General features: G+C 61.5%; 1 protein-coding gene across 7 annotated transcripts; it reads right to left on the reverse strand.

The window, feature by feature from the left end:
* Nucleotides 1-146: 146 nt before the first annotated feature.
* Nucleotides 147-27,575, reverse strand: PLXNB1 (plexin B1). 7 transcript variants are annotated; one of them, XM_032412659.1, is made up of 40 exons: nt 27,492-27,566; nt 25,810-25,873; nt 25,275-25,404; nt 23,793-23,845; nt 22,051-23,163; nt 21,090-21,272; nt 20,602-20,730; nt 20,405-20,505; nt 19,982-20,114; nt 19,534-19,690; nt 19,161-19,269; nt 18,968-19,076; nt 17,908-18,594; nt 17,576-17,698; nt 17,266-17,388; nt 16,908-17,001; nt 16,660-16,832; nt 16,345-16,496; nt 14,049-14,154; nt 13,771-13,907; nt 13,304-13,480; nt 12,917-13,088; nt 12,491-12,733; nt 11,566-11,742; nt 11,341-11,489; nt 10,480-10,580; nt 10,158-10,375; nt 9,812-9,990; nt 9,605-9,671; nt 9,234-9,380; nt 8,192-8,360; nt 7,793-7,896; nt 7,633-7,717; nt 7,220-7,392; nt 6,853-7,013; nt 6,608-6,755; nt 4,915-4,979; nt 4,696-4,771; nt 3,686-3,760; nt 147-2,546 (listed from the first exon to the last, which is right to left on the reverse strand). In XM_032412659.1, the coding sequence occupies exons 5-40, from the start codon at nt 23,155-23,157 to the stop codon at nt 2,442-2,444; spliced, it is 6,414 nt and encodes a 2,137-aa protein (XP_032268550.1). In that variant the 5' UTR covers nt 23,158-23,163; nt 23,793-23,845; nt 25,275-25,404; nt 25,810-25,873; nt 27,492-27,566; the 3' UTR covers nt 147-2,441. The 7 variants fall into 7 exon arrangements, with proteins under 7 accessions (XP_032268550.1, XP_032268553.1, XP_032268554.1 ...); XM_032412662.1 differs by lacking the exon at nt 25,275-25,404; XM_032412663.1 differs by lacking the exon at nt 25,810-25,873 and having other exon boundaries at nt 27,492-27,556.
* Between the last annotated feature and the right edge of the window lie 214 nt (nt 27,576-27,789).

The raw sequence follows: 27,789 nt of genomic DNA on the forward strand, positions 1-27,789 counted from the left end.
CTTAGATTTCTGGTAAATATTTGCAATGGGATAAGCCATCATCCTAAATTAGAACAGGACACTTTTAAAGGGAGATCCATAGAGCAGCACCAGATGGTTTGGGTCTGAATTTGTTCCGCAATGTGTTATCCTAAGGAAAAGCTGGGGGGTGAAAGGGAACTGGATACACCAGTGTCAGCGCCCAACGAGAAGCCTGGGGCAGCCAGGCCCACCCTGTGGCTCCCAGCACAGCCGACAGCCATCTGTCAGCCCTGGCCCAGAGGCTCTGGAGTCCTTCTACCCACTCCCAAAGTTTCAAGTGGCTTCCAAGATGATACCACCATTTATTAGCACAAATTCAGCTGTTACACCGATTAGCACAGTACTTTAAATACCAAAAATATTAACAAAAACACAAAACTCCCGGATCTTGTCTGGACAACTCTTCCAATATGTAAATTGGAGAAAGTTCATTTACGAAGGCAAGTCACTTCCTAAACCCCTGAAGGCGCCCCCAGCAAGAAACAAGGTCCTTTGTACTCTAACACGATTATGAGAAATACCAAGCCACGAGAGCCCACTTTTGCCACCTCGATCAGAAAAATTAGGAAGAGACTCGTCAGTCTAGATGAAACTGTGGCCAGACCCAAGTAAGCAATCACAAAGAGCTCTTGGAGCTGCACTCTGTTCTCAGCTGTGGCGTTTGAGGGAGGACTTAGAAATTCCTACGTTATCATGGTAGATTTTCATTCTCCACCTTTATCAGAAGGCTGAGACGTGAAAGTGAACAACTCATAGCACGTCCAACACTCAGCCCTCCTGGGCACGCAGGGACCTGGTTTCTTCCTTTTGAAGCACTAAAGCTCCCAGCCTCCCAAATGATGGTGCCTGACTGCTGACCTCTCTGACTCTGGTCCCGACAAGGGTCAGCAATGGGGGGGGGGGGGAGCCTTCGGTGCAGAGAATAGCAGCCGTGACCACAGTGGGCACGGACAGACCAGCGTGGCTCCTGCTGTCTTAGGACCATTGGGAAGGAAGGAAGGGGCTCCTCTTGGAATCTGTCAGCCTCGGTCTCTTCAAACCATGAAGACCCCTGACTGGGGGGTGGGGCCTCTGGTTAGAACGGAAGGGAGGCTGGGGGTCTCTGGGCTTGGGGAGTTAAGCAGAGAGCCACGGGGGAGAGCCTTGTCCAGATTCAAGGGCGTTTCTATTCGGCAGGCTGGCCTCCTACTGAGGCCAAGGGTGGTCTCAGTCAAAGGGGCATCGACCCCCAGCCCTTTAGGCCCAGCCAGCAACACAAGACCCGACGGAGACAGTCTCGGCGCTCACCTCCGGCTATGAATCAGGAACCACCACCCAAGGTGGCCTTCACACAGGCAGACAGTTGGGTCGGGCCCCCGGCCCCGGACGCCTGGAGTATCCAGGAGCCCCTTCAAATGTCCCAGGCGTGGGGAGCCCGGAAACAGGAGCATGGAAAGGGGCCCCAAGACCCACTGTGCCTGGAGTCACCTGTACTAGCGTCCTCCTCTCCCAGACGACAGGACACGGACGGCGGTCTGAGAACACTTGCGCTGCAGACAAGGCAGGGCCCCTGAAGGGACTCCAACCCCTCCGCCTCGGGTTGCAGGCTCCCCAGCCCATCCTGGATGGGGTTCTCGCTGCAGCCTCTTGTGAGGGTCATGAGAACCCCCCCTCCCCAACACACACACACAGACACGACCCAGGGTACAGATCCCACTTCCCCCAGTGCCTGCCAGGCACGGCTGCCACCCTCCTACCAAGGGAGGGGCTGGGCCAAGCCCATACATCAGACGCCATGCAGTGTGTTATCCTTTAATGAAGAGCTGGGTCAGTGGGGCCCCCACTCTCCCCCCGGCGCCTGCAGCAGGTCCCCTCACCACGGGCTGCCTCTGAGGCACGGTGGCCCGGAGGCAGCCAACCCCGCTGAGGGGTCAGTCCGCAGCGGCCTAGCAAAGGCATTCCTCTCTCGGACCCAGGATCGGGGCAGCAGCTAAGGCCAGAGGCAGCTAAACTGAGGTCAGGGACGACGGAGGAGGACAGGACAGGAAGTGGGGCTCTCCTCCTCCCCCTCTGCATCCCAGTGGGATAAAGGCCAGTGTTCAGGAACAGTACAGTCTCTCCAGGGGCCGGAGGCCCTTCCAGCCACTCTCTGGAAGCCCTTCGTCCCTGACTCCCCACAGACTGACGTCACACACAAAATAGCCCACGGGGTCACTGGGCTCAGGGAGCAGGCTGGGCACCGCCCGATCAGCCTCAAGGCCCCAGGCCTGCGAGGTAGGTCCAGCAGGGCCCAGGCCAGAGGCCCCAGGGGACTGGGAGCCACCTTCCACTAACTCTGCTTGTCGGGCACTACAGGCATCTAAGAAGGTCGCTTCTCCCCCACGGTTCCAGGGCCGCCCGGGCAGGGCTGAGGCAATGGCAGGCCAGGGCTGGCCAGGTCCCTACAGGTCTGTGACCTTGTTCTCCACAGCAGCTGCGACCTGCTGGAGCCGGTAGCCCAGCTGCATCTTCTGAGCCGTGCCGTCCTCCTCCAGGGCAGTGATGATCTGCAACGGAGACCGCCGGTCAGGGGCGCCCGCCGCCTTCGCCCGCACACGTGGACCGGCCTCCTCAGGTACTGCGGCACAGCTGGGGCGGTACCCCGGAAGCCCAGCGAGCCCCCCCACTTCCTCAGGGCCTGGCTGGTGAGGTCAGCACAGGGTTTTAAGGATTCGAGAGGTGAGAATGAGGTACTTTACTCCGTACTTAGCACTCACAGTAACAAGCATCCACCTCCACCGGCAAGATCATTTTGAGCGGAGGCCACCTGCACCCGCCATGCTGGCCTTTTCGCCACGAACCCCCTAGAAGCCGTGTTCCAGCCATCATGGCTCCCCTTGCCCACCAGGTAAGAAGCATTTCCTAATTTCCTACTGCCAGGTGCTGGGCAAGGAGGAGAGACCCCGCAAGGATGGGACCCAAGTGATCCTGCCCTCATGGAGCTCACCCACCCAACACCCGTCTGTGGGCTGCCACAGGGGGCACGGCGGGACCCGCGAGGGGTCTCCACCCTGTCTGCACGAGGGCACGTGACGCCTCACACACCCCCGCCTCCCTCACGCAGGGGCTCGCACTGCTGGGGCAAGGTGCCGGGAATTCACATCCGTGCGCCGCTCGTTTGTGAAATGACTGTCCTCACTCCGGGCCTGGGCCACAAGGCAGGCTCCGCATCCCTGAACAGCAACAGCCATGTCTCGGGAGCCACACAGACAGCTGGGCGCACGATTCTGGTAGGCACTTAGCAGGCTGACTCGTAGGTGCTCTGATCTCGAGGCCCAGTCCAGGAATCGCCCAGACAGCCCCCTCGCTGGCTCTGTTGTGCCCGTACCCACCCCCGGCAGGACCCCCTCTCTGGCAGCTCAGGCCTCCCGAAGACGTGGCCGTGCACAGCACACAGCCACTGTGGACTCTGGGAGGGATGCGAGCTGGGGCAAGGTGGGGGTACAGGTGGCAGCTCTGTGTCCTCCCAGCATGTCCCCCACACCACCTCCAGGCCCTGGCAGATCCCCCAGCAGCCCTGCCCCAACGCCTGGGATCCCTGCTGCTCCCGAGGAGCGCAGACGGAGAGGGCGAGGCCAGGTTAGAGCACAGCCAGTACCAGGGCGCACCCTGCTCCGGGCCCGGGGTTCTGAGCGGTTCTGCCCACCTGGTCATAGTACTTGTTGATGTACTTGTAGAGTTCATGCAGGGCCACTCGTGCCCCGAGGTCCCCAGAGTAGTTCTAGGGAGGAGAGGAGACAAGAGATGAGAGATGAGGGGTGTTACCAGTCACAGGATCCCTGGCAAACGGGGCAGGAGGTGGCGGAAGGGCCAGGCCCCGCAGCAGGAAGCCCCATCAACACACCAGGGCTTCCGGGTCTGCAGTGTGAACAGGGCCCTGCCTCTCTCCCCTTGAGGCACCAGCTGGGAGCCCAGGGTCCCGGACGGTGGCAGGGCCCCGCGGGACAGGTGCCGCTTACGGGCTGTGACCCAGCATTGGTCTGCTCTGATCTCCCTCACGTCTCCCGTGAGGTCACACCAGGCCCCTCCACGGGGCCATCTGGGAGTCTGCACCTCCTCGTCAGGACAACGTCAGGGGCTGAGATCACCTGACTTGTGGAGCTCCTATGGGGGTCAGGAGCGTGGCCAAAGCACCCCCCCAAGCAACACCACCAAATTGCAGCTGCTGTTGTTACTGGGTGTGGTCTGTGGTCCGCATCATTGTTTCAGAAACACTGCTTGTTAAGTTGCCTGCAGTTTACATTGGGGGCTGTTTTAGGAGCAGGTGGGGGCGCATCTACACCCTGAGGGAAGCAGAGAGGTACAGAGCCAAGGGCAGGCCGACCTGGGCAGTCCTGGGACTGAACCCCAGCCAGCTCACTGCCTTGGATGCATCGTCCCCAGACCCCGGCCCCGGGCCGCAGGCACCCAAGCACCTGGCTGGGTCAGGATAGGTGGGAGCTGCCAGGACAAGGCCCTACTGCTCTGTACTGAGACATTGGGAGCCCCGGTCTTTTACAGTGGCCACTGGAACATTCTGAATTTATGATGATGGTATGTGTCCTGCCCCAACCAGCTCACAGGATTGCTGAGGTCCCCAGGGCTTCCTTGCAAAAGAGCAGGATCCTCATGGCTGGAGACCTGTGCCCCACCCAAGAAGCAGAGGGAAGGCCATACCCGAGACAGCTCAGCCAGGATGGAGTTCATCTCTTGATCACTGGCAGGGACGGTCTGCCTGATGTCTGCGTAGTACCTGTCAGAGACCATGCGTACGGCAGCTGCTGCGTAAACTAGCCACGCCTCACCCCACCAGGGCCCACCCCTGGGCTACAGCCATAAACATCCATCCATCTGTCCACCCATCCCCCTTCCAGACCCACTGCCTCACCCTCATACCTTTCCACCATCCGTTTGTAACGGGGAATATCTCGAGCATATAGAAGTTTGTTGATGGGGGAGTCCTGGGCACCAGCAGGAAAGAAAGAGGAGAGCTCCCTTAGGGTGACCAACTGCCCCGGTTTTCCCAGCACCATTTCAGTTTTAAATATCCCAGGAACCCCTCAATCCCAGGAAACTGGGATGGTTGGTGCCCCTGGCCCATTTCCTTCTGCAAGGACCTCCTCTGCCCGTCCCGTCCACCGATGTCCAGCCTCCGCTTCTGTCACCTCAAGCTTCTCCCCGAATTATTCTAAGGTCACTTCTCAGCTCCAACTGCCTTGACCTGCATCCAGCAGGGAGACGACACGCAGGGTGGGAGGGTGCAGTGGCGTGTGGGGCCCTAATGCCGCTTCTCCACGTGCTGCTCATTCCCCATGTAATCGTTTTAAAAATCAGGAAACTGACCCAGAAATTTAGTAAATTGCCCCACACCACCTCACCCTGAGTGGCTGAGCTGGCACCTGAAGCAGGTCTCTCAGGTCAGAACCCACAATTTTAACACACCCGGACGCATCCTCCACCACCAAAGTGGGTTCCAATCCCAGCCCTGCCCCCGCAGCCGTGGGCTCTAGGCAGCACACTTCCATTCTCGGCACCTGCTGCCTCATCCTAGAGCTGCTGGGAGGGTGAGGCAAGATGGCACCACCCCACGTGGGCAGCGATGCCGTCCCTGGGCCTGAGTCAGCATGCATGCCTTCTCACCAACTCTCCATGGGGGGACCCTTGGCATTCCTGGTTTGCACTATTCCTGAGCTACCCAGCAAGCATTTGCACTTTTGCTGGGAAGGGAAGACAGTGTGAAGGTTGGGCAAAAACCCAGCCACCACACAGCATCCGTCCACCGTGGCCCCCGGGTCCAGGTGGGGGCCTGTGGTTTCTCAGTTCATTGTAGACAGAGTGACGGGAACACAGAGAACAAAAATGGGCCCCAAAAGACAGCACTACAGAGTAGAATTTAACATTCTGTTTCCCCACAGAGGTCTAGAGATCGATCTCCCAAGAGGTACCAGGCTCCCTTCATGGGCCTGAGGAGCCACGGGCCCCGCCTGCTGGGTGGCTGAACAGTTGCAGCAGTGACCCCTTATCTGTCATGGGACTTCCCTGGCTCTTACTACTGTGACAACAGCCTGCCATGGCCACGTGCTGCCAGCCGGCCCCGGCCCCTCCCGTCCGCTTCTCAGCTCCCCCCACCAGCACCTCGCTCCACGCCTGGCGCTCGCTGCCCTGGACTCTCCTGTCTACACCGCACTGGCAGGCAGAGAGCGCCTCCGCCCGTGTACAAGCAGGGGTCACTCTGATCCCTGGGCCTCTGGTGAGCCCAGACTGGGAGGAGGGGAGCCTGGGGTGACGGGGGTTGGGGGGTGGCCCACCAGGTGGTTTCCAGATGGACAGGTGGCTTCTACAGTCCCAGAACAGCTCCAGGCTGCCTGCTGGTTTTGGTTCCCGAGGGGCCGTCTCTGAAGACCGAGGCACTGTCACCTCCCAGGGACAAAGCCCGGCCTGGGGCTGGAGTCACAGGCCTCCCCTAGCCCTCCTCCTTGACCTTCTCGGCCAAGCCCAGAATCTGTGCGCACACAGCACTGCCCACCCCTGGCCCCGGGCCCCCCCCACCCCCCAGGCGTGCCCTCCGTGTCCACCTGGACCCACTCACCCGGCCCAGCTTGTGGTCGGCCAGGGTGCAGGCATCCATGAAAGTCTGCGCGATGACCAAGAGCACCGCATCCATGTTATCAGACGTCTGCACGTCGAACACAAACTGCGGGTTTTTTATTATATTGATCCAGAACCTCAGGGGCAGGCTGTGGGTGGGGCAGGCATGGCCGATGAGTGTGCTGGGGAGGCAGGAGAGAAGACCCCACGCACGCCTGGCCCACCGGGCTCCAGCCCCACCCCCACCTGTTGGTCTTCCAGATGTGGACAGTGTCCTGGTCGGAGATGCCGTGCTGCTGGGCCTGCTCATCCAGCAGGTCAAAGAAGTACTTGATAGCAAGCGGCACGGGGCGGCTGGTGCTAAGAATCACCTGGAATAGGTCATCCACAAACTTCTGCAGGGTGCCCTGTGGGAGAAGGGAAGCCCAAGAGGAAGTATAGTCAGCAAGGGGACCTCAGCCCCAGCCCGGCCTCGGAAGCCTCATGGCACTATGCCCGTGTGAGCCCCACACCACCCCCAAATCCCATAAGTAGCCGTCCTCCCCCACAGCCCAGACCCCACTGCCTGTCCTGTCCCTGACCCCAGCCTCCAACCCCATCCTTCCTGCCCCACCTTCATGGACAGCAGGCGAGTCAGGTAGATCTCAGGGATGGCCTTGGCTCGCTCACGCTCCCCGCCCCGAAGGCTGCCCCTCCGAGGCCTGGGGGGCTCCGGCTCCTCACTTGGCTTCACTAGGTGCCAGGGCCGGATGCCCCCCTCATCCACATCCTCCAGCATTGGGGTCCCTGTGCCAAGACCCCACAGCTCGTCAGCCCTCATCAGGTACCACCTTCCCTGGGCCCCCAGGGTCCTGCCAACTTCCAGGAGTGGAAGCATGGGTTGAGGGCTTCTCTAGGTGGAAGGGAAGTAGACACAAGCCCACCCTAAGGTCCAGAGGACTTTGCCCATTACTGGGGACTGGGCAAAGTGAGGGCAGAGGACAGTGACTGGGTGGAGGCTGGATGGGGGTGGGGGAGAGTACTCACGCTCTCCAGGGACATAATCCTGGTTTTCCCGGAGAACGTGCTTGGTGAGGCAGGGGACCAGGGCCACAGTTGCTCCGTCTGGGACCTGATGATCACAGCTGGTGACCCCTCCACCAGCCCCACCCCACCATACCCCTCCTCCTGCTCTTACCCCTCCCACCTTGTAATGCTGCAGGGTGTTCAAACGCCTCCACAGACCCTGGACCTCCGACGTCACATCCTCGTCAGAAAGAATGAGATGCCCTGCTACCCCAGACCGCCACTCTGCAAGAGCAAGGCGGGACTTGAGGGCTCCTGGGACACTCTTCCTGCAGGTGGAGGCTTCCTCCTCCTCCACAGGGACACAGGCCCACCATCAGGGGGCAGCCCCACCCAACCTCTGCAAAGACTAGGATGGGGCCCCTCACCACGTGAGAGGTTGTCTGTGTAGAGGGATTCCACAGCCCACCGCTGCCCCGTGCCCACTGAGCGATATGCGGCCCCTGCAGGGCTGGGCCAGGGCCAGCTCAGCCTTCACTCTGGCTCAGGCCCCCAGGCTACCCTTCCCCTCCACCCTCACCGACATCCAGGGTGCGGGGGTCTGGCCGCTGGGCGAGAGGTACTCCTTTATAAAGCTGGTCCAACATCTTCTCTTTGGCCTGGGAAATGGTGTCACAGTCCAGGACCTTCACAGGCACACCCGGGGCCTCTCCCGCGCCAGGCCCCACAGCCAACAGTGCATTCAGGGTCTGCCAAGGTAGACACGGGAGCAGTCAGGGCTCGTGCCCCACATGGGATGACCAAGATGCAGGGACAGGGACAACCCATGAGGAAGCCACTGCCTCCGACCTTCAGGCACCAAAGAGTCCCTGATTCTTGTCTCTTCACCGGCCCGCCCCACCTTGGGACAGCGGCTCCCTCCACTGTGACCCCAGCACCTAGCACAGTGCACTAGGGAAACAGGTGAATGGCAGAAAAAACAAGTGAACACAAGGCCCTCTTAACTCAGGTCTCTGGGTTCCTGGCTCAACTGGTCAGGCTGAGGCCTGAGAGAAGCCTGCATGAGAAGTGACAAGTCCCTGCCAGCCTATGAGATGAGCAGGTCTGGTGGAGCCTGCATGAGATTTTACCCAAAGGCGCCCCGCGTGGGTCGCCGGGGAAAGGACTCCACTAAGGGGAAAACAACCCAAAGGAAGAGATGGCCAGGTCTGGCAGAACTGGCTCCCGGCTTGGTGGGCACATCACATCACTGGCATGACACTGGGCAGGCAAACACTCAGGCCCTGGCCCAGTCCAAGGACTTGGACTGCTTCCCAAACCTTGGCTGTGTCCACACTGACCCCACTCCAAGCCTGAGGCCCTATCCTCCAGGCCCTCTGCCTCAAGGACTGGCCCTCAAGCCTCTATCCTGCTGCGCTAGTCTAAAGGCCTCTCTCCACAGCCAGAAGTCAGGCTAGCTGTAAACCGGACACAGACGTTCCTAACGACCACACACGCTCATCCTCACCAGGGGCTGACACCGCTGTGCACGAACATGTTCACACGCTCCGTCCCTCCCTCCCTCCCTGTTCCCCTCCCTCACTTCCTGTCTCCCTATCCCCCTCCCTTCCTCCCTCCCTCACCAGGGGACGGTACTCCACATCCTCTCTGAGAAGGCGGTTGTCATTCAGGGTGTATTTGGCTTTGCCAGTCACGCTGTCCACTGGCCCCTTGTCCACTTGATGCTTAATTCCCCGGAAGAGCATGTACAGAGGCTCCCCGACTGAGTCCTAGGGAAGGGACAGGCAGTGAGGACCCCCGGGGCAGATAACAGGCATGAAACGGAGTTATCTGGGACACGCTGGGGAAGGGGACAGGCTGCAGAGGGCCTACAGTGACGGAGACACGCTGGGCAGGAGTCTATGAGCTGCCTGGGGGCTGGAAGCTGTGTGGTTTAGAGTCCTGCCCTGCCCTGGGGGGCAGCCCGAGCCCCCTCCACCTCTGCCTCCCTCACCCTCACGAAAGTGTACAGGCAGATGGACATCCAGTTGGTGAGCAGCTTCTCCACCACGGTCTCTGTCCTAGGAAGACAGGAAAGGGGAGGGGCGGGGGGGAGGGCTGTCTGTGATGCAGAACCCCAAGCCCCAGAGGGCCTGCCTCAGCTCCTGGCTCCAGCTCTTACAGCCACCCAGCCCCCATGGCTTCCGACAGCCGCACAGACCTGCGCAGCATCAGCTTGGGGTTCTTGGCCACATACTGGGCCACCAGGTCACTGAGCAGGGTGCGAAGGATGTCGGTGAAGTACTCGAGCTTCCCATGCAGTGCCACGGTGAGCAGAGAGGCCACGTAGGCGCGGTCCCGAGCCGAGAACGTGCGCTGGCTCTCCAGGGTGTGGATGAACTGGTACCAGGGAGACCGGATGGGGAGCAAGGGAGGGGCCGATTCAGAAACGGAGGGAGAGAGAAGGGGTAGGGCTGGGGCAGGAGGGGTGGGGCCAGGAGCTGAGGCAGGCCCTCCCCGCCCCCCCCCACCCCAAGGCCTGGGGCCTGGGGTGGGGTGCCTGGCACCTTGGTGAGGAAGAGCTTGCTGTTGAGCAGGTTGGAGAGCTGCCCCAGCCCTTGTTCCACGGTGGGGCGCCTGCTCTCAGGGACACCCAGGTCCCGGTGCAAGGGCGACTCCTGGTGCCCAGGGAAGAAGACCCTCTCGGCATACACCTTATAGTCGAGGAAGGGGATACCACTGCCCAGAAGGTCACTGGTGAGATCGGTCATCTCAGTCATGAGGTCTGTGGAGCAGAGGAGGCCAGGCTGGGGCATGGATCCCACGCCATGGGAGCAGGCTTGGGCAGAGCCCTGGAGCATCTTCCAAGCCTCTGCTCTGCAGCCTCACCTGTGAACTCCTTCTTGCAGCGGTCCCGCACGCTGCTCTCCAGGTTCTCCAGCTGGATCTGGACCTTCTTGTAGTCCCTCAGGGCCTGCTTGCTCTTCCTCCTACTCAGCGCCAAGGTCAGGAAGGGGGAGGCCAGTCAAGGCCAGAGCCCTTTCCGGTGCCCCGGGCCCAGGCCTGTCTACCCCAGCCTCACCCTGGCCCAGGCTGGCAGCGTCTAACACGGCCATGCCCGGCCAAGCCAAGGCCTCGCCCAGAATAATTAACCTGTCCTGTCCTAAGCAAGTCACACTCCATCTCCAGTCTAGCCCAACAGTTTAGCCCTGGGATCAACAAACTACAACCAGGCCAAATCTGGCCCACGAGCTGTTTCTGCCAATAAAGATTTATTGGCACATGGCCACACCCGTGTGTTTGCCTCTCGTCTGTGGCTGCTTCTGCACGGTCACAGCAGAGTGGAACCATGGCAACTGAGGCCACTTGGCCCACAAAAGCCTAAAATCAGTACTCTCGGGCGCCTGGGTGGCTCAGTTGGTTAAGCGACTGCCTTCGGCTCAGGTCATGATCCTGGAGTCCCGGGATCGAGTCCCGCATCGGGCTCCCTGCTCAGCAAGGAGCCTGCTTCTCCCTCTGACCCTCCCCCCTCTCATGTGCTCTCTCTCTCTCTCATTCTCTCTGTCTCAAATAAATAAATAAAATCTTAAAAAAAAAAATAAATAAATAAATAAATAAAAAAAAATAAAATAAAATCAGTACTCTCTGGCACCTTCCAGAAACGTTTGTTGACCCCTGGCCTCGTCTGCCCTTCCCATCCGGCCACAGCCCCCTTGCTGCCCCAGCCCAGCCACATCCGGCCACACCCACCTGTATATGAGGACAATGATGATGACACCCAGAGCCAGAAGAGACGTGCCCACCCCCAAGCCCACCTGGGCTGCCATGGGAAAAGCCACGGGGCTCTCGCCATCGTACTGCACGTGGCCCAGGGAAAAGCGCAGGTTCCCCATCTGCACCTACATGGGAAGCCGCCTGTGAGCAAGGTTTCAGCGCGTGCCCACGGCCCGGCCCGGCCCACGCCCACCTACTGACCGTGAACTCGGGCAAAGCGTCCGGTGCCTCTCGGAGGGCGTGGTGCCGGGGCAGGGGCTGCTCCATGGGGGGCTCACAGTACAGGTGGTGGCGGGTCAGCGTCTTCACCACGCAGGGGCCATCCCCTATCATGGCCACCACCTCCTCCTTGGACATTGCAAGGTCCAGATTCTCCCCCTGGAACACGAGGTCACTGATGGATCACTCAGAACTCTTCCCTAAGGGGAGGAGCTGGTGGTCACTCAGATCCTATCCCCGCAAATGTGGGAAGGATGGTCCTGACACCCACCCCCAGGAGCAGGGCTGATGATGCCTCAACTCTTCCCCTGCAGGGGAGGCGACAGTCCATGGATATCTTCCAAGCTGCCCCCCCGACCCTCCTCTGCCCTTCCCATCCTTCCTCCCCACATTTTCACTTCTCCAGAGCTCAAACTCTGGACAATATACAACTGCCCCCCAGTCCTCCCCGCTTACTCACAAAGCCAGAGCCCCTACGGTGTCTGCTGGCCCACCAGGTGCGCGATGATGGGCTGTCCATCTACGGCCTTTCGGGATGCCCACCTACTGCACGTGTCAGAACCCATGCCAAGGATTTGTCCACATTGAGCCAGGCTGCCAAATGGGCATCTGCCCAGGCGCCTACTGTGTACCATGCCCTCCAGCTACTGTGGGTGCCAGACCATTTACATACTGTCACTCGGACTCCTGCCACGGAGTGTGTTGGGCCCCGGGCGAAGGACCTAAGCCCCGGCCAGACTCGGCAGGCTAGGCAGCCCCCGCCGGCCCCTCAGCCCTCACCACATGAAGGGTGAGGAACCAGATCCGTGCACTGGCCCTGGCTCAGCTGCTATGCCCCCCTTCCCCCAGCAGCAACGTCCAGCAAAGCGGAGGGCCGTGCGGCCCCACGCGTGAGTGGGCACGGTACCTCAACAGACAGCACACTCCCGGGCTTGTGCCGGAACGGTGTGGTGGGGTCCTCGGGGTTGAGGGGCTGCAGAGTGGGGTCGGCCTCATAGGAGAAGGGTGTGGGGTTCAGCGTTGCAAAGTTGAAGACCAGGTTGTCGAGGATAAATTCCACCCGGACCCGGGGGTCCTCGGGCAGGCCTGGGAGGGCAGGCGTGTGGCACGTGATGAGCTGAGAGGAGTTCACGTGGCATGGCTCCTCAAACTGGGGCAGAGGGAGGAAAGACGGGGGACGACCGGTTGAGGGCCATGCAGGAAGGGGGTCCGGCAAGGACAGGGAGATAGCCTCTTCGGTGCCCGCCACCCACGGCTGTGCACAGGGTAGAGCATGGGGTGACGCGGGGGGGGCGGCTAGCCTGTGCAAGCAGGGGAGGCCCAGGGGTCCTACATGATGACCGCCGCAGGAAGCACCGGGGGAGCAAGCTGTTTCCGGGATCACGCGGCGCCTCCGCCCAAACCCCTGGCTAGGCTGCGGGGCTCTTGGGGCCACAGTCACTCGGATTCTTGGTGTCTGTACCACATCCAAATTCTGGCCACGGACCCATATCTTGCGTCCTCCACTGCAACGCAGACCGTGAACCGCCGGTGGCTTAGGAGAACCAGCCTAACCCAGGCCCAAGCCACCTGGCCCCTGGCCCCACCAGCCACACGGGAGTCACAGCCTCCACCGAGTGCCCTGCAACCTCCCCACATCCTAGAGCTGCAAAGACCACCCCTCCTCCCCCCGCCCCGACCCCCCGGCACATGCCACGCAGCTATGCCCTTGGCCCAGCACCTGAGGAAGCTCTTGGTGGGGCCAGCAGAGGTGACATTGGGGTCTGATGTGTACTCGAACTGGCTGTGTTGAAGCCTCCGCTCAGTGGCCCCAAACCACACAGCCACAGGGAGCGTGGCAGGCGTGGGGTGGGGGCCGGTCTCACACTGCAACTGCTCGGCTTGCTGCTCCAGCAGCCTAGGGAAGGGAGAGACAAACGGAAGGCAGGTCAGGAAGGCGACTGGGATGATCCCAGCACACAGGACCCACTCAGGTCTCCGCTCACTCCCCTCAGAGCCGACTGAAAGCTCCACAGGTGACCCTGGAGGCCACCTTCCCATGACAGCCCCAGCTTAGGGAGGGTCTGGCCACTTTCTGATGGAGCAGACCTGGCCCTCTCCCCCGACTTCGGCTCTCCCCAGCATCCCACCCCTCTGTCCTCTCCCTGGAGCTGATAGATTTTTGCAGAATGAGGAAGCAGCCCTCACAGGTGACAAGGCTGGTCTCCAACTACTACTCGGATGTCCTCCAGACGCCCAGTCAGGAGCTTGGAGCCGTGCAGGGTAAGGCGGGTGCCCCCGGCTCTGGGGCCCCGGGTGGGGAAGATGGAGTGCACCTTCGGGTCCTGTGGGAAGGGGGATAGGGAGAGATAGACAGGCATGAGGCCACAAACAGAGAAGAAAGGGGAGCCTGCGGCAGACAAGAAGGCCCTAGGGTGGGAAGCCCCAGGAGGGCAAGCCAGATGGGCTGGGGGGAGCCACTTTACCTGGTAGGCGAAGTCATGCTCTGAGACACCGTGTCCTCTTCCTGGCACCTCCACCGTCACCGTGCCAGCCACCTCCCCCCCGCTGGCCTCAGTGATACACACGAAGCTGTGGGCACAGGGCAGGCTGGGGCGCCGGGCCGCACCAACGGTCCCCTCAAACGGGCCCGGCTGCCCCCTCCCTGCCCCACTGGTGTTCTTCCCCTCCCGAGGTTGACAGAGATCCTCTTACTTTGGAGGGAATGCCTTTGGCACGCCAGGGGGGCTCTGGCACCTGAGAATTCATATTCACGGTTTTAGTCATTCAGGTCCAACTCTAAGGCCCCCTGACGAAGAGGAATTCACCTCTCTGTGTGGCACAAGTTTACAAGGAGCCCCCTGAGGCTGGCTGCGGGCATGAGGTGCTGAGCTCATGTGTGGCCTAACCACCACCACGCGTGCCACACCACTTGCAAAGCGGTGGCAACTTGATTTCCTCATGAAAAAAAGTCCTTGGAAGCCTCTAGTCAGGTCTGGAGAGAGATGGAAAGGCAAAGTGAGCAATCTAAGAAGATGCTGGTTCTCAGCCAGAAAACAGAAGCTCGGGGCAAATCACTGTCCCCAGTGTGAGGCTGGCCGTGGCGCCATCCCGTGACATGGCCACACTCACTGCCAGTGCTTTGGAAAACAGGACAAGTGGTATGTAAAGTACCCAGGGGAGACTTCAACCGGAGAATATTTTAAACTCTTTATAAATCACTTTGTAAGTCTCATGGTTCTAGAATCATTAATAGTCTAGACAATCACCTGAAGTTTTGGGTCATAACACACTGAGGGGAAAACCACATGCTCTAACAAAGTCTGGTTTGTTTTTTCATTTTATTTTTTTAAAGATTCTATTTATTTATTTGAGAGAGAGAGCGAGAGAGAGAGCACAAGCTGAGGGGAGAGGCAAAGTGAGAGGGAGAAGCAGACTCTCTGCTGAGCAGGGAGCCTGATGCAGGGCTCGATCCCAGGAACCTGGGATCATGACCTGAGCCGAAGGCAGACGCTTAACTGACCGAGCCACCCAGGCACTCCCAAAGTCTGGTTTTAAAATACAGATTACGAGGGGCGCCTGGGTGGCTCAGTCGGTTAGACTGTCTGACTCTCTATTTCAGCTCAGGTCATGATCTTGGGGTCATGAGATCAAGCCCAGGGTCAGCCTCCCCACTCAGCATAGAGCCTGCTCAAGATTCTCTCTCCCTCTGCCCCCTCCCCCACCCCACCCCACTGCCACTCACATACATGTGCGTGCTCACTCGCTCTCTAAAAATAAATAAATAGGGATGCCTGGGTGGCTCAGTCCGTTAAGTACCTTTGGCTCAGGTCATGATCCCAGGGTCCTGGGATCAAGCCCCACGTCGCGCTCCCTGCTCAACGGGGAGCCTGCTTTCTCCCTCTGCCTGCAGCTCCCCCAGCTTGTACTCAAGCATGCTCTCTGACAAATAAATAAAATCTCCAAAAAAAATTTAAAAATTAAAATAATAAATAAAATATTTAAAAATAAGTAAATAAAATACAGATGACCAAAATAAATCAATAAGTTAAATAAGATACAGATTACGGGACCCCAGCACGAGCCTACTGAATCCAGATCCCTGAGGGTGGGCGCAAAGGGCCCATTCTATGGTGGCTTTGGACAGGCTCTCCAGGTAACCCTGATATTCAGCCGGTTTGGGATTTGCTGATTGTGGATATCTCCTTGGGAATGTCCTGTGTGGGCACCTTTGGGATCCTGCAACTGCCAGCCAGGCTACCGTGACCCAGAACCTCTATCAGCTACAGGCCCTGGGAGGCAGCCGGGGTCCCAAAGAGCGGACTGCGGCATCTGGCACCCAGCAGGCGGGCCACGAGTCCGTCCTCCTGAGGCGCCCTCCCGAGGCAGTGCCTGGGGAACAAAGAGCAGCTGGTGGAAGGCCAGCCCCTGAGCACAGCTATCTGGGATCTGAGAACCTTGTTACCACAACTACGTCCCTGGTCCCTGGAAAGCCAGCCGAGAACACCTGCACGGGGCCGCCTGTCCGCTCAGGCAGGGACTGGGCTGGGCCCAGCAGTGATTCCCCAGCAGCCCAGGCCGGGAACATGCGTGTCTGTGCACGAAGCGGAGGTGAGGGCTCCGGGGCCTCAAATGGCAACCCTAGCTCTGTGGCACTGGGGCCAGAGCAGGGAAAGGGGGACAGGGAAGGACAGATGAGTAGTGGGTGGGCAGCCGTGAGCGGGAAAGCCAATCGGGGAGCTCATGCGGTGTGCCGAACTCCCGTTGGTCTGGCCAGCTCACCTACTAGAGACCTCGTACTCCTGAGCATCCACGGCACAGGGCACTCCGGCCACCCTGACCGTGTCCTGTACGTCCTGCACGTGCTGGCCCAGGTTGGAGCCCCTGATGGTGACACGGGTGCCTCCGTCTACAGGCCCCGTCAGCGGCTGCACCTGTTCCAAGACACGGGCTGCTCACCTCCGCCCACCAGTCAGGCCTTGGCAGCCCGGAGAGGCAGACCCAGCCTCCCACCTTCGGGCCCCCTGGACCCACAGCACCCCCCGCCCTCCTCGAAAGGCAGTGGTGAGGAAGGGACACGCCAGCGTTTCAACACACCGAGTGGATGAGGGGTGCGGGGCACTGAGTGGCCACAGCTTCGGTCTCGCCACAAGCCTCCTGGGCCACGCAACGTGGATGCTCTCCCTTGCACCACACGCAGCCATACTGGGGCCTGGCGGTTTGGCAGCGGCTGCAGTCCCCGTGTCCCACAGAGCAGTCGTACAGTACCACTGGGGGTAGCAGAGACAAATGTGAGAGGCAGGCGTGGAGGAGGCCCCCGGCCCCAGAGGCCCCAGCTAGCTCACCATGCAGCCCGTCACCACTGTCCACACGCAGACGGCCGGCCCGACGCAGAAACAGCCCCACACGGAGCTCTGGCTGCAGAGCCTCGTAGCTGAGCTGCAGAAATGGGAGTGGGGTCAGAGCCCGCGGCTGGGGGAGGCCAGGCCTGGGGAGGGGGTCCAGAAAGGACCAAAATGACCCAGTTGTGGGAGCACAAGGTCAGAGGTCAGAGTTGGGGTGCAGGGACCCCAAGGCATACAGGGTCAGAGGCCAGAGCCGGGGCACCCGGACTCCCAGGATGAACATGGTGCAGCCAGCTGAGGTCGGAGGCCTGCCTGTGGCCAGCGCACCCTCACCCACCCGGGCCCTCGTGACCCGCACCTGGTGCCGCCGGCAGGTCACATGACACCGGGCATCCGGAGGTGGCTCGCACTCAACCCGCGCCTCGACTGCCACTTCGCGGCCCTCCAGCTCCATCACGCACTCATTGTCCCCTGGGCTGTCCTGAGGGCAGAGGCCACAGCTGGTGGGGCAGCTGGAGGAGTGGGCCCCAGTGAGCCCCGCACGGGCCCCTAGCAGAGCCCCCGGGTTGGGACTGAGGGCCAAGCCCTCTTCCTGCTCTCCAGGGCTTGTGTATAGCCGGTCAACAGCCCAGGAGGCCACAAGTCCCCCTACAACGGCATACGCTCACCTGGAAGAGACGCAGGTTCCTGCCCAGCAGTCGGACCTCTCGTTCCACGTGGACCGGCATCAGCGTGGAGCCCTGAACACTATCTACACAAGGGCAGGAGCTTGCCCCCCGGTTCACCTCCTCCTGCAGACACCAAGAGCAAGGCAGTCTATGGAGCCCACCCTGTCAACTCAGTGGCTCCCCGTGCAGAACCCAGGGCCCAAGGCCAGCGCGGAGCTGCAGAACCCACCCTGCCCCTCGATCCCTCCCGATGCAGGATCGCAAGGCAGGTAAGGGGCCGAGTCTGCCCTGTGTCCCCTCCCCTGAGGCCTCCTTCCTGGGCTGGGCCTCACCAGCTCCCAGAGCCCGGGGGTGTCGTATTGGTAGTCGAGGCTGGACAGGAGGATGAGGGGGGCGGGAGGGCCCTCGTGCTCAGCCGAGTCTCCATCACCTGAGAGGAGGGTGGAAGTGGAGAAGGCGGGCGTGTCACCCCCCGTCCACTCGTCCGCCTCAGGCAGCTCGCCGCCTTCTCTCATGAGCCAGTCCAGAGCGGGCTTCGCGGAGCCAGCGGCCCCTGGGAAAGTGGTGGCGGGAGCAGTGCCGGGGGGCTGGTCCAGGAGTGCCGCAGAGGGGTCGGCCTCGGGGCCGGGGTCTGCAGGGGCGGGGGGCAGTGCTGCTGCATCTGAGGGCGATGGGTGGGAGGCCGAGAGGTCCTCGGGTGTGGCCGTGGGTCCGGAGTCAGTGGGGGCGGGGACAGCGGTTCCAGGTCTGTGGGGGGGGTTGGGAGGGGGAGGTTCCTCATGGAGAGGTGACTCTGTGGAGGCTGAGGCGGGTATGGGACCAGGACCCGCCCCTGGCCCCCAGGGGCTGAGCAGGGAAGGCCTGTCCCCAGGTGGGACATCCGAGGCTGTGGCTGTGGAGGGGGCCCCAGGCTCCACGGGAAGGGTGTCGGGAGCAGGGGTGACCGGGGCCTGGGGGGCTTGCGGTGGGAAGGGGGTGGGTACATCTCTTGCTGGAGGGGCTGGGGAGAGAAGCGGGCTCTGAAGGGGGAGGCAGAGAAAGACAGGAGGGGTCACTCAGCAGGCAGGTGCGGGAGTGGGTGGCAGGCAGGCAAAGGGTGTGTTAAGAGGAAAGGAGACCAAGGGAAAGAGAAACAAAAACAGCCCGTTAATTCTCCAAAGGAGAGAGGGGAGGGCAGGCTCCAGGGGCATCTGTGCTGAGGTGGGGCCCGAGGCCCAGACCTCCCCTGCCACTCAGCCACAAATGTCCTCTCCTGAAACTCCAGTGAGTCCGCCACACACAGCAGCTCAGGTGCTCACGACAGAGCTTCACGTGGGCGGGCAGGCACACAGACCCCGGGCCCATCAGAGAAACCCGCACAACCCGGGGGGCCCGGCTGGGGGTCCTGCTCACCTGCTGGCTGACCACCATCGGCCCGGCGTCACACGAGGCCTTGTGCGTGCACAGCTGCTGCCAGACACACCAGTTACACCCCCAGCGGCTGCTCACACAGGCCTGGCACCTGCACGGAGCACAGCCATGGGGCAGGCATCAGCGCGGGGGAGCCCGGGGTCTGGGGGCCGGGGGGGGTGGGGGAGGGACTCACTGCGCAGACGGGCGGAGCTCAGTGACGGCTACACAGTCATAGACAGAGAGCCAAGCTTTGGCAATCACCACAGCACCGAACCTGAGCTCCACGCTCACGGACACGTGGTCTGCAAAGTGGGAGAGAGGGCCCGGGCTGAGGAGTGGGGTTAGCACCCTCAGCGGCGAGGAGTGCCCAGGGTCTGGGGAATATGGTCCATAGGGCATAAAATGGGCACTTGAGGGGACCGGGGACTAGTCAGGGGACTCAGAGAAAGGTGCTACTTCAGGGCTCCCGGCCCGGATTCACACCTCACCCCAACCGCACCCCCTGGAGCAAGATGCGAGGAGCGTGGGGCTCCCAGGCCCCAGAGCTGGCCCCTTCTCTCACCCACCGGCTCCTCTCGGCAGTGCTGGGGCCTCACTAGGGTCTGGGGAAGGGCACATCACACCAGAACTGGTCAGCAGGGCAGGACTCTGGTGATCCCCAAACTGGCAAGAATAGGACTCCCCTGGCCACAGAGGTGGCAGGTCAGGCACCGACAGGAAAACCTGTCAAGAGAGGCCAGGACAGGCTGTTGGAGCCACTGGGCAGCAGACCAGGGCCTGCTTCCGGGGCACCCAAGATGAGCAGGCTCAGGGGCTGGTGGCTGCCGAGGGCTGGTGGCCCCAAGCCTTCACAAACGCCCTCTAGCCTGGGTTAGAAACAGAGAAAGCAAGGCCCCAAGAGAAGTGACTCGTAGAAGGCCATGTGGTATTCGGAGCATCTGACACTAAAATGCAAGGTCTTGACCCATCACCAGAGCCCTCCCCGTGAGAGACGCGCCTGCCCTGCTCATTCACCTCCCTCCGCTCCTCTCGGCTGATGTTGGCAGGACTCATAGCTGCCACTTGCAGACAGCCCAGCTCAGGCTGGAAGCTCCACAGCCACCGCTCTGGGCCCTGTCCCCGTGAGCACTCGGAATGGCGACTGCACCTGCATGAGAATGACGGGGATCCACCTTCATGGGGCAGGGACACCCCCAATACTGGGGACCTGAGCAGGATCCTCAGGTGGGCTGTGACACTAGGCTACGTCTGCCCTGGCAAGGCACCGAGGCCCAGGATGGAGGAAGGAGAGTGGGGCATCCAGGGGTCAGGGGTTGCAAGTCAAGGGTCAAGGACCAGGAATACTGGACAGGGCAATTATGCAGGTGCAGTGAGGGCAGGAGGCTGGGGTTGGGGTTGGGGAATGGGTCAAGGGTCAGGAGTCAGTGGAGCACTGACCTGCCAAGGAGCACACACCACCCACAGTATGGGTCCTTGTGAGCAAGACAAGATGCACAGTCCAGGTGCTGAGCACAGGAGGCCACAGGAACCTTGAGAAGCTATGACAGCAATCCAAACACCAGTAACTCATAGGTCCCTGGCCCGGCCCAAGGCCCCTCCCAGCAGCCAGGCCCCAGCTCTCGCCTGGCACTCACTGTGCTCTGGGTCATGACATACAGATGCTCGAAGGCCCCATCAAAGGTCAGGTCTCGGCTCACGGCAGACCCCTGCTGGATGTTCTGTGTGGAGTATGGGTGGCCATCACTCCCCGGGCCCAAGTAGACCTGAGATCAGAGACAAGTTCTGGGACCCAAGTCCATGGCTATAGACCCAAGGCCCTCTCCTCTCCCCGAAACGAAGCAATTTACAAACTGAGTTTTTCTCGCTGGCAGTACAGGTCACACCACCCAGCCCTTGGGGAGGAGGCGGAGGAGGTCACAGGTAAATACCACCCAGCCCTGGGAAGAGAAGCATTAAGTCATCTCTCCCAGCCTTGGGGCCAGGGGCGTGTCACAGATCCCTCATCCTGGCCCCAGGGGTCACAGGCCCCAGGGGTCACAGGCGTAGCTCTGCCCAGGCTGGTCACCAGCAGCCCATTCCCTCTAGACCCTGGGGCAGGGCCCAGTACCTCCTGTGCACTCACCCTGTGCAGTTGCCCTTGACTGTCACCCAGGAAAGCAATGGTGTGTCCATCCTCCACAGTGACTGCCACAGCTGTTAGCTGAACCCCTGGCCACTCCAGAATGGGTGTGGCTTCCAGGGGGACACGGCTGGCCATGGGGCTGGGCGTGTGATCCGAGCCACAGGGATAAGCATCCAGGGTGTCCTACAGGCAGCAAGGCCAATAAGGCCCTCCCTGGACATCCCAATCCCCTGGCCCAGCCAGCTCTCCCTAAATTATTCTCTCTTCTCTGCCAGACCTCCTGGGACCACCTTATTCCCTCACCCTTCTCTTTGGGAGCCCCTATAAGCCTCATCCTCACCCCAGTCTCTCTGCTGGCCCTCCCCAACATCACCCACAGCTGCATCCTTAGCGTGGCCTCAGCTGCCTTGGACAGACTCCAGCAGCTCTTTACCCCACTCTTGATCCCCACCTGTCTGGGGCTCCACCTTCCCCCACCCATGGCTTTCCCCCTGGTTTATGCACTCAGTCTTCCCCTGGACCACTTGTCTGAAGCCTCCCGAAGCTTGCGTCCTCCTGGCCAGTCTGCTCCCCTGGGCCCCCGCCACCTCTCCCTCACTCAGTCCCCCTGGGTGTGGCTTCTTCCCTGTGTTATCCATCCAGAAGCTAGAGCCAAACAAGTCTCAACCTCACCTGCCTCCCTTGCTCAGGAACTTAAAACAGGGCCCATCCCCCTACATTCTAGATCCCTGCCCCAAACCCTAGAATCCTCAGTCTACCCACACAAATACCCTCGGAATGGCTGGCTCTCTGACCTCTGGGCACCACGATTTCAGTAAGGCATCTCTCCATCGCCCAGGCACAAAAAAAGCACATTACCTCCACTGACCTGCTCAGCCCCCACACCACCGCCAGCTTCCCTTCAGACTCCTCGGGCAGCTGCCCAGCTGTGACTGCCAGGCGGGGAGGCGCCGGGACTCACCACGGGCAGCTGTGCGCAGTCCGAATTGACATCATACTCGATGTAGGCCACCTCCACGCCATCCTCGGCACGGCCCTCTCTAGTGTAGCAGGCATCTCGCGTGCGGTTAGCAAGGCGGTCCACCTCGTCCAGAGGGAAGGCACAGAGGGCAGAGGCTCCAGACGCTCCGGCAGCTGCTGACGGAGGCCGGCCCACGGTGGGGGGAGCGGCCGAGGAGAAGGCTGCAAAGAGCACCTCCCCCTGGGCCACCTCCAGGGACGTGGCCACAGCCGCAGCCTGGATCAGCCCGTAGCGGCCACCCTGGCAAGCCAGAGGCAGCTCCACATAGGAGTAGTAGTGCTGGTCCCGGAGGCACACTCGGGACACATAGGCCCGGAAGGCTCTAGACTGAGCCTGCAGATCTCGCCGCAGGAACAGGAAGTAGGCACTGGCCCCGCGCGCAAAGGCGCTCACGAAGTGGTGGCTGTACTCGGAGAGGCGGCCCACGGCCAACTTGGCCGTCTCCTCATAGGAGAAGGCAGTTTGGGGGTCCAGCGGCCACAAGGTCCGGGTTGTGATGGGAGGGATGCCACCCCCCACACCCCTGCTGGTGTAGCCCCGCCCCACGAAGAGAAGGGGCTCCCCAGCCAAGCCCTGGGCCACCAGTCCCACCGTGCTGACCGCGGGGTCATTGGCGGCCACATACTGGGTGTCCCCAGGGCGCTCGGGCCGCAGCAATAGCTGTTCCAGCTGCCCTAGGCGCCGCAGCTCACAGACCCCCTGGTGCACACTCCCGCACACCACCAGGGCCCCTGGGCTCACCAGGAGCAGCTGGTTCAGGTTGTTGGTAGCCTGGGCCTGGGGGCACTCATCGGATATCACGGGTGGCAGGCAGTCCCTGCTATCTGGCACAGGGCCAGTGGACACGGTAGCCTCCAGCTGCAGCCCAGGGCTCAGCTGGAACAGGAAGTTGGTGGCCCCTAGGTAGAGAGTGCCTGAGGTGGGATCCCGTGCCAGATGCTGCAGATGCGTGCCATTGGGAGTGAAAGCAGCCGGTGGAGGGGGCTGGAGGGTGAGGACCCACCCGGCCCAGAGCGCCTGGAGAAGAGCTGGGCCGAGGGCAGGCATGGTCACCTGGCAAGGAGAGAGGTGGAGAGCTGAGGGGCCACTGGTGGGACAGGGCCATCACATTGCCAAGACGATCCTCCTAACCCAGGGAGTGAGCAGAGGACGCCTAGGGTTAGATGGCACTATGGTCCAGGATGACCCCAGGACCACGCACCAGCAAGGGGTCAGGAGATCTTTCCTGGAAACTTCAACACTGTCCATTTTCTGCAAGCACTTTTGTCTCAGGAGACCTCAATCCCACCCCACCACCCCTTTGCTCTGCGCTGCCCTGTGTCACCACAGGGTCCCAGGGGAAGGGGCCAGAGGGGCAGGGATGTGGGAAACACAGGTAAGGGGAAGGAGGGGCCCACAGCCCCCAGGAGGGAGAGGACCCCTCTGCACAGATGTCAGCTGCCTGGGGGGAAAGAGAGAGGGCAAGTTCCCATGGGCCATCTGCACATTAGAGCAGAGCAAGAATTGGATGGAGGGCCTTTTAGGCCAGGAATCCAGAAGGAATCTGCAGAACCAATGGCAAGATGAGGGAGGTTGAGGCTGCCAGGGCTGGGGCCTGAAAGACTGGATGCCACCTTGTAGAGCCCTAAGAAGAAGTGGGAGTCACACTTTCCCCAGGTGCCTAGGTGTGAGGTCAGGCTCACCTGGCAGGGCCGGCTGGATCAGGAGACAACAGCATGACCTGTGTGGAAGTCACCTAGCCAGGGAGACAGCAGAGCATGAAGCTGGGGGCCCGGGCTCCCCTTCCCGCTGCCCAGCCTGCCAGTGGAACTGGGCCCAGCCTGGCCCTCGGCCACCAAACACATTCCACAGGGGACGCCTCCTCAGAGCCCACACAGGGAGGGGGAGGGCAGCGGAACCAGGCACCCTCAGGGCCTGGGAAAGGGCAGCAAGGAAGGAGCCTCACGGTTGGCAGGGCCCAACCCCCCCCCCCCCCCCCCCCCCCCCCCCCCCCCCCCCACCGCCCTGTCCCTCTGCAGCCCCTTCTCCCTTCCTGGCACTCTCTCTGTCTCACCCTCCGCCCAGACTCTGTCAGGGCACCCAGGTCCACACCCTCCACACGGGCCAGGGGCTGTCCTGGCCCAGACTGACACCAGCACATAAGCAGACGCAGGCCTGCACACACCAGGAGGCACACATGCCACCGGCCTGCGAATGCACACCCACATACAAGCACACGGGCACTTGCACACGTACAGATGCATGCAGATGCAACGTGCCCACATTGCACAGACGCATGGAGAAACACAGGCCATGCACCCCACACACTCAGACACCTGCACAAAGGCACAACCTCCTTACACAAACACACACTGCAGACAGGCATTCCACACAAGCACATGTCACACCCACCCACATTCAGACACCTGCGCGCACAGATTCATGCACACTTCCCTGGTTCGAGCCCTAAGGCCTACAGGGCCGTGGAAACCAGCACATCTCTTGCTATTTCTTCTCCTGCAGGTCAGAGCAGAGCCAGGGCCCAGGGTTGTGGGGGAGGCTTGTCCCAGAGGAAGTCACCATGTCCAGCTGTGTTCCCCACCCCCAGGGCCTCCTCAGACCCTGGGTGCCTGCTCTCCTCCCAGATCCCTCCCTGTAGGCCCCAGCTAGAGCCTGCCGGGAGCAGAAAACCATGGCAACACCATCTTCCCCAGCCCCGGGTGGTCCCCGGCCAGGAACACCAGGTTGATGAAGTGCTGCTCCCAGGCCAGGAGATACTTTCCCTACTTGCCTCTGCCCAGGCCACGTTGCCCGGACCCTCCCGCCACCCATCTGCCAGGCTGCCTGAGGGAGAGCTTCCCTCAGCCCGGGGTCGGCTCCCCCGAGCCAAGACCCCACTAAGGTGCTGCTGAGACTGTCCCAGAGTGAGAAGGCTGGGCCTAAGTCTCGGAGGAGGGTCCAGCAGCCTGGTGGGAGCAGGGGAGCGGTGGCCACAGCCCAGCTGGGCACTGCTCCCGAAATAGCTTGGGGGTTTCCATTTTTAGTGTGCGGAGAACAGGGCAGCTCTATGGGAGCAGGAACAAGGCCGCCTCTGTTTGCTACCCGAGGGGGTGGGGGAAAAGGGATAGCAGGGAGAGTGGTGAACCCAGGACTATGGCAAGGCCAGGCTTCCAGGAGCCCCCCACCTTGTTTCCAAGGGATGGGGGAAGAGTTTCTTCCTCTGGGAAGACAGGGTCTGCCTGAGGATGGGCAGAGGCTATCTCCTGCACTCAGCTGCTGCTCACTCCCTCCGGCCACCTCCTGCCCAGGGACGCGCTAGGGGCAGAAGGTCCATAGTTAGACCAAGAGTCACTCCATTCGCTTACAAACATTTGCTCAGAGCCTACTGCGTGCCAAGGTTTTCCAGCCCTCAAGGGGCAGCAACCAAGACACTCCCCAAATGTAAAATCACAACTGGGTCAAATGGCCCACAGGAAAATGGAAGGGATCAGAATAGCTCCTGGCCAGGCCTACAAAGGAGGCTGGAGGCTGAGCCACTCAGGGAAAAGTGACGGGCCTCTTCAATCACTGAAGCAGGACCCTCACCCTTCCCCACGTACCGCAGGTGGAGAAGGGGGAAAAGAGGGGCAGTGACCTCTCCTCCCTACTGGGCACTCAAATTCACCTAACCTCTGCCACAGGCCAGAGCAGCCCCCAGCCCCTCCAGGCTGCCCCTCCTACCTCACAGGATCTTCAAGCAGAATCAGAGCGTTATCTCTCCCCTGTCTTTGGAGCAGCCCCAGGCCTGAAGAATAAAGGTCAAAGCCCTCGAGTCCCCGCCCTCTTCCATCTAATGCATGCCAGGGCTCCCCCACAGATCTATTAGCTCCTGCTGGTCTGAACTGTGGGCTGCTTCACACTGCTCCCTGCTTGGAATGCCCACTCCCTCTCCATCTGCCTAACTCTGACTCCCAACCATCTCCCAGGAGAGCCTCCCCTGTCTCCCCCAGGCTCCGTGTGGCAGATGGAATGGACATACCCAGCTACCATCCTGGTGTGGATGACAGCTCTGCCTTGGGCTGAGCCTTAGAGTTCCAGTTTGTAGAATGGGAGGCAGGACTGCTCCGGCCATTAAATATGGAATGGTGTGTGCCTGGCATGAGTGGCACCAACCAAGGCCACTTTTCTCTCTGTTCCACCCTCCCCATTCTAGACTTGAAGCTCCTTGCAGGCAAGGAGTGTGGCTTTTGATTCAGAGGTCCCAGCAACTAAGACAGCTATCAGCACAAACCAAGTGCTCCTTACATGTTGAAAGAACCCCCATTTCACAGCCAAGGAAATCCAGCCAGTAGGGGAGATGTGGGGCCCACACCCCTCTCCAGGCCACTTGGCCTCTCAAAGGGGCAAGGTGTCAGGCCCACTTTTATTAATAACCAGGCCAGAGCAGACTGAAAAGGCTGGTTTGGAGCCAGGCCTCGTGTCCTCAACTTGCAGGATCACCAGATCTCAGGCCTCATCCAAACTCACAGGCAAAGCCTAACTCTGCCTGTACTGGGGCCTCGGGCCTGCCTTGAGGTCTCTTCTGGGCCCACTTTTCTCTGGACTGCTTCAGCAGAGCTCACAGCTGCCTAACTTCTTTTTGCAAAGAGAAAGTAACTCCGGGCCATCCTGAGGCTGTCCTCACCAACCAAAGGGGCTAACAAACTCTGCCCTTCCACCTCTGGATACCCCAGCCCTCATCTACCAAGTCACAGGGATCAGTGGGAAACTGGCCTTTCCTTCCCCTTCTCCTGCTCGGCTCCCAGGGTCCACCCAGGAGAGGAGATTCATTGACAGTGCTGTAGTGCACATTGTTCGCCCTGTTGTCTGTGTGTGGAGGTGGGGTGGAGGGGCCCACCATTTTTGCACCACCCGCGAGGGCTCAGGAGCGCTCATCAATCACCCACCGCCTGGGTCGTGTCGGGAGGTGGGGGGTCCCCCTCTGGGGATGCCTAACACAAGGCTCACAGTCCGCCTTTGTCAGTGCTGCCGAGCGTAGCCTGGAAAGGCTGTTACATACAGAGGAGAAGCCTCGACCTCCCCATCGGCTCTTCCTCCCTCCTCCCTCGGCCGCAGGGCAAGGACCCCACCAGTGGTCCTGGGAGGGCGGGGAAGGGGCCGGCCGGTCCCGGCTGAGGCGGCGGCGAGGAGGGGGCGCGGAGGAGCGGCTCCACCTCCTCTGTCTCCCAATCGCGTTACAGGCGGAGCCGCCAGAGTTTCCCTCAGTGCGGAGAAGTGTGGTCCCAACTCTCAGGACCGAAGCTGCCCACCGCTCGCCCGGGCTGCCCCTGCCCGGCGGCATCAGGACCGGAGCTGCCCACCTCCCCCCAGGGGCCGCACCGCCACCCCCGGCCCCCCGCCCGGTCCCCGGGCCCCGCACTCACCACCCGGCCGGGCCCCGCGGGAGGAGCGCGCCGAGGCGGGCGCCGGCCGCTGCGGGCTCGGGATCTGCGCGCGGCGGTCTCGCTGCCCCCCGCCCCCCCCCCGGAGGTGGCTCCGGCGGCGCCGCAGCTGTTACCCGGAGACCGAGGGGCGGAAAAGCGCGCCCGCTGCCCGCCCCTCCCGCCGCGCCGCTGCCACCGCCGGGAACAAAGGAGACAAAGCCGTGTCGGCCGGGCCGGGCTTCGCTCCTTCCCCCCGCGCCCGCCGGGCCGCCCTCCCCCCGCCCGCCGCCCAGGCCAG

Source organism: Phoca vitulina, unplaced genomic scaffold, assembly GCF_004348235.1.
Source record: "Phoca vitulina isolate PV1807 unplaced genomic scaffold, GSC_HSeal_1.0 scaffold13, whole genome shotgun sequence".
Taxonomy (NCBI): Eukaryota; Metazoa; Chordata; class Mammalia; order Carnivora; family Phocidae; genus Phoca; species Phoca vitulina.

Excerpts from the sequence above, each read along its gene's own strand:
- PLXNB1 (XM_032412661.1), bottom strand. The coding sequence starts at position 23,157 with ATGCCTGCCCTCGGCCCAGCTCTTCTCCAGGCGCTCTGGGCCGGGTGG. Across the intron at positions 20,506-20,601 it reads ATGTCATGACCCAGAGCACA|CTTCTCAAGGTTCCTGTGGC; the intron begins GTGAGTGCCAGG and ends TTGCTGTCATAG. Across the intron at positions 9,991-10,157 it reads GCAAGCTCTTCCTCACCAAG|TTCATCCACACCCTGGAGAG; the intron begins GTGCCAGGCACC and ends CCCTGGTACCAG.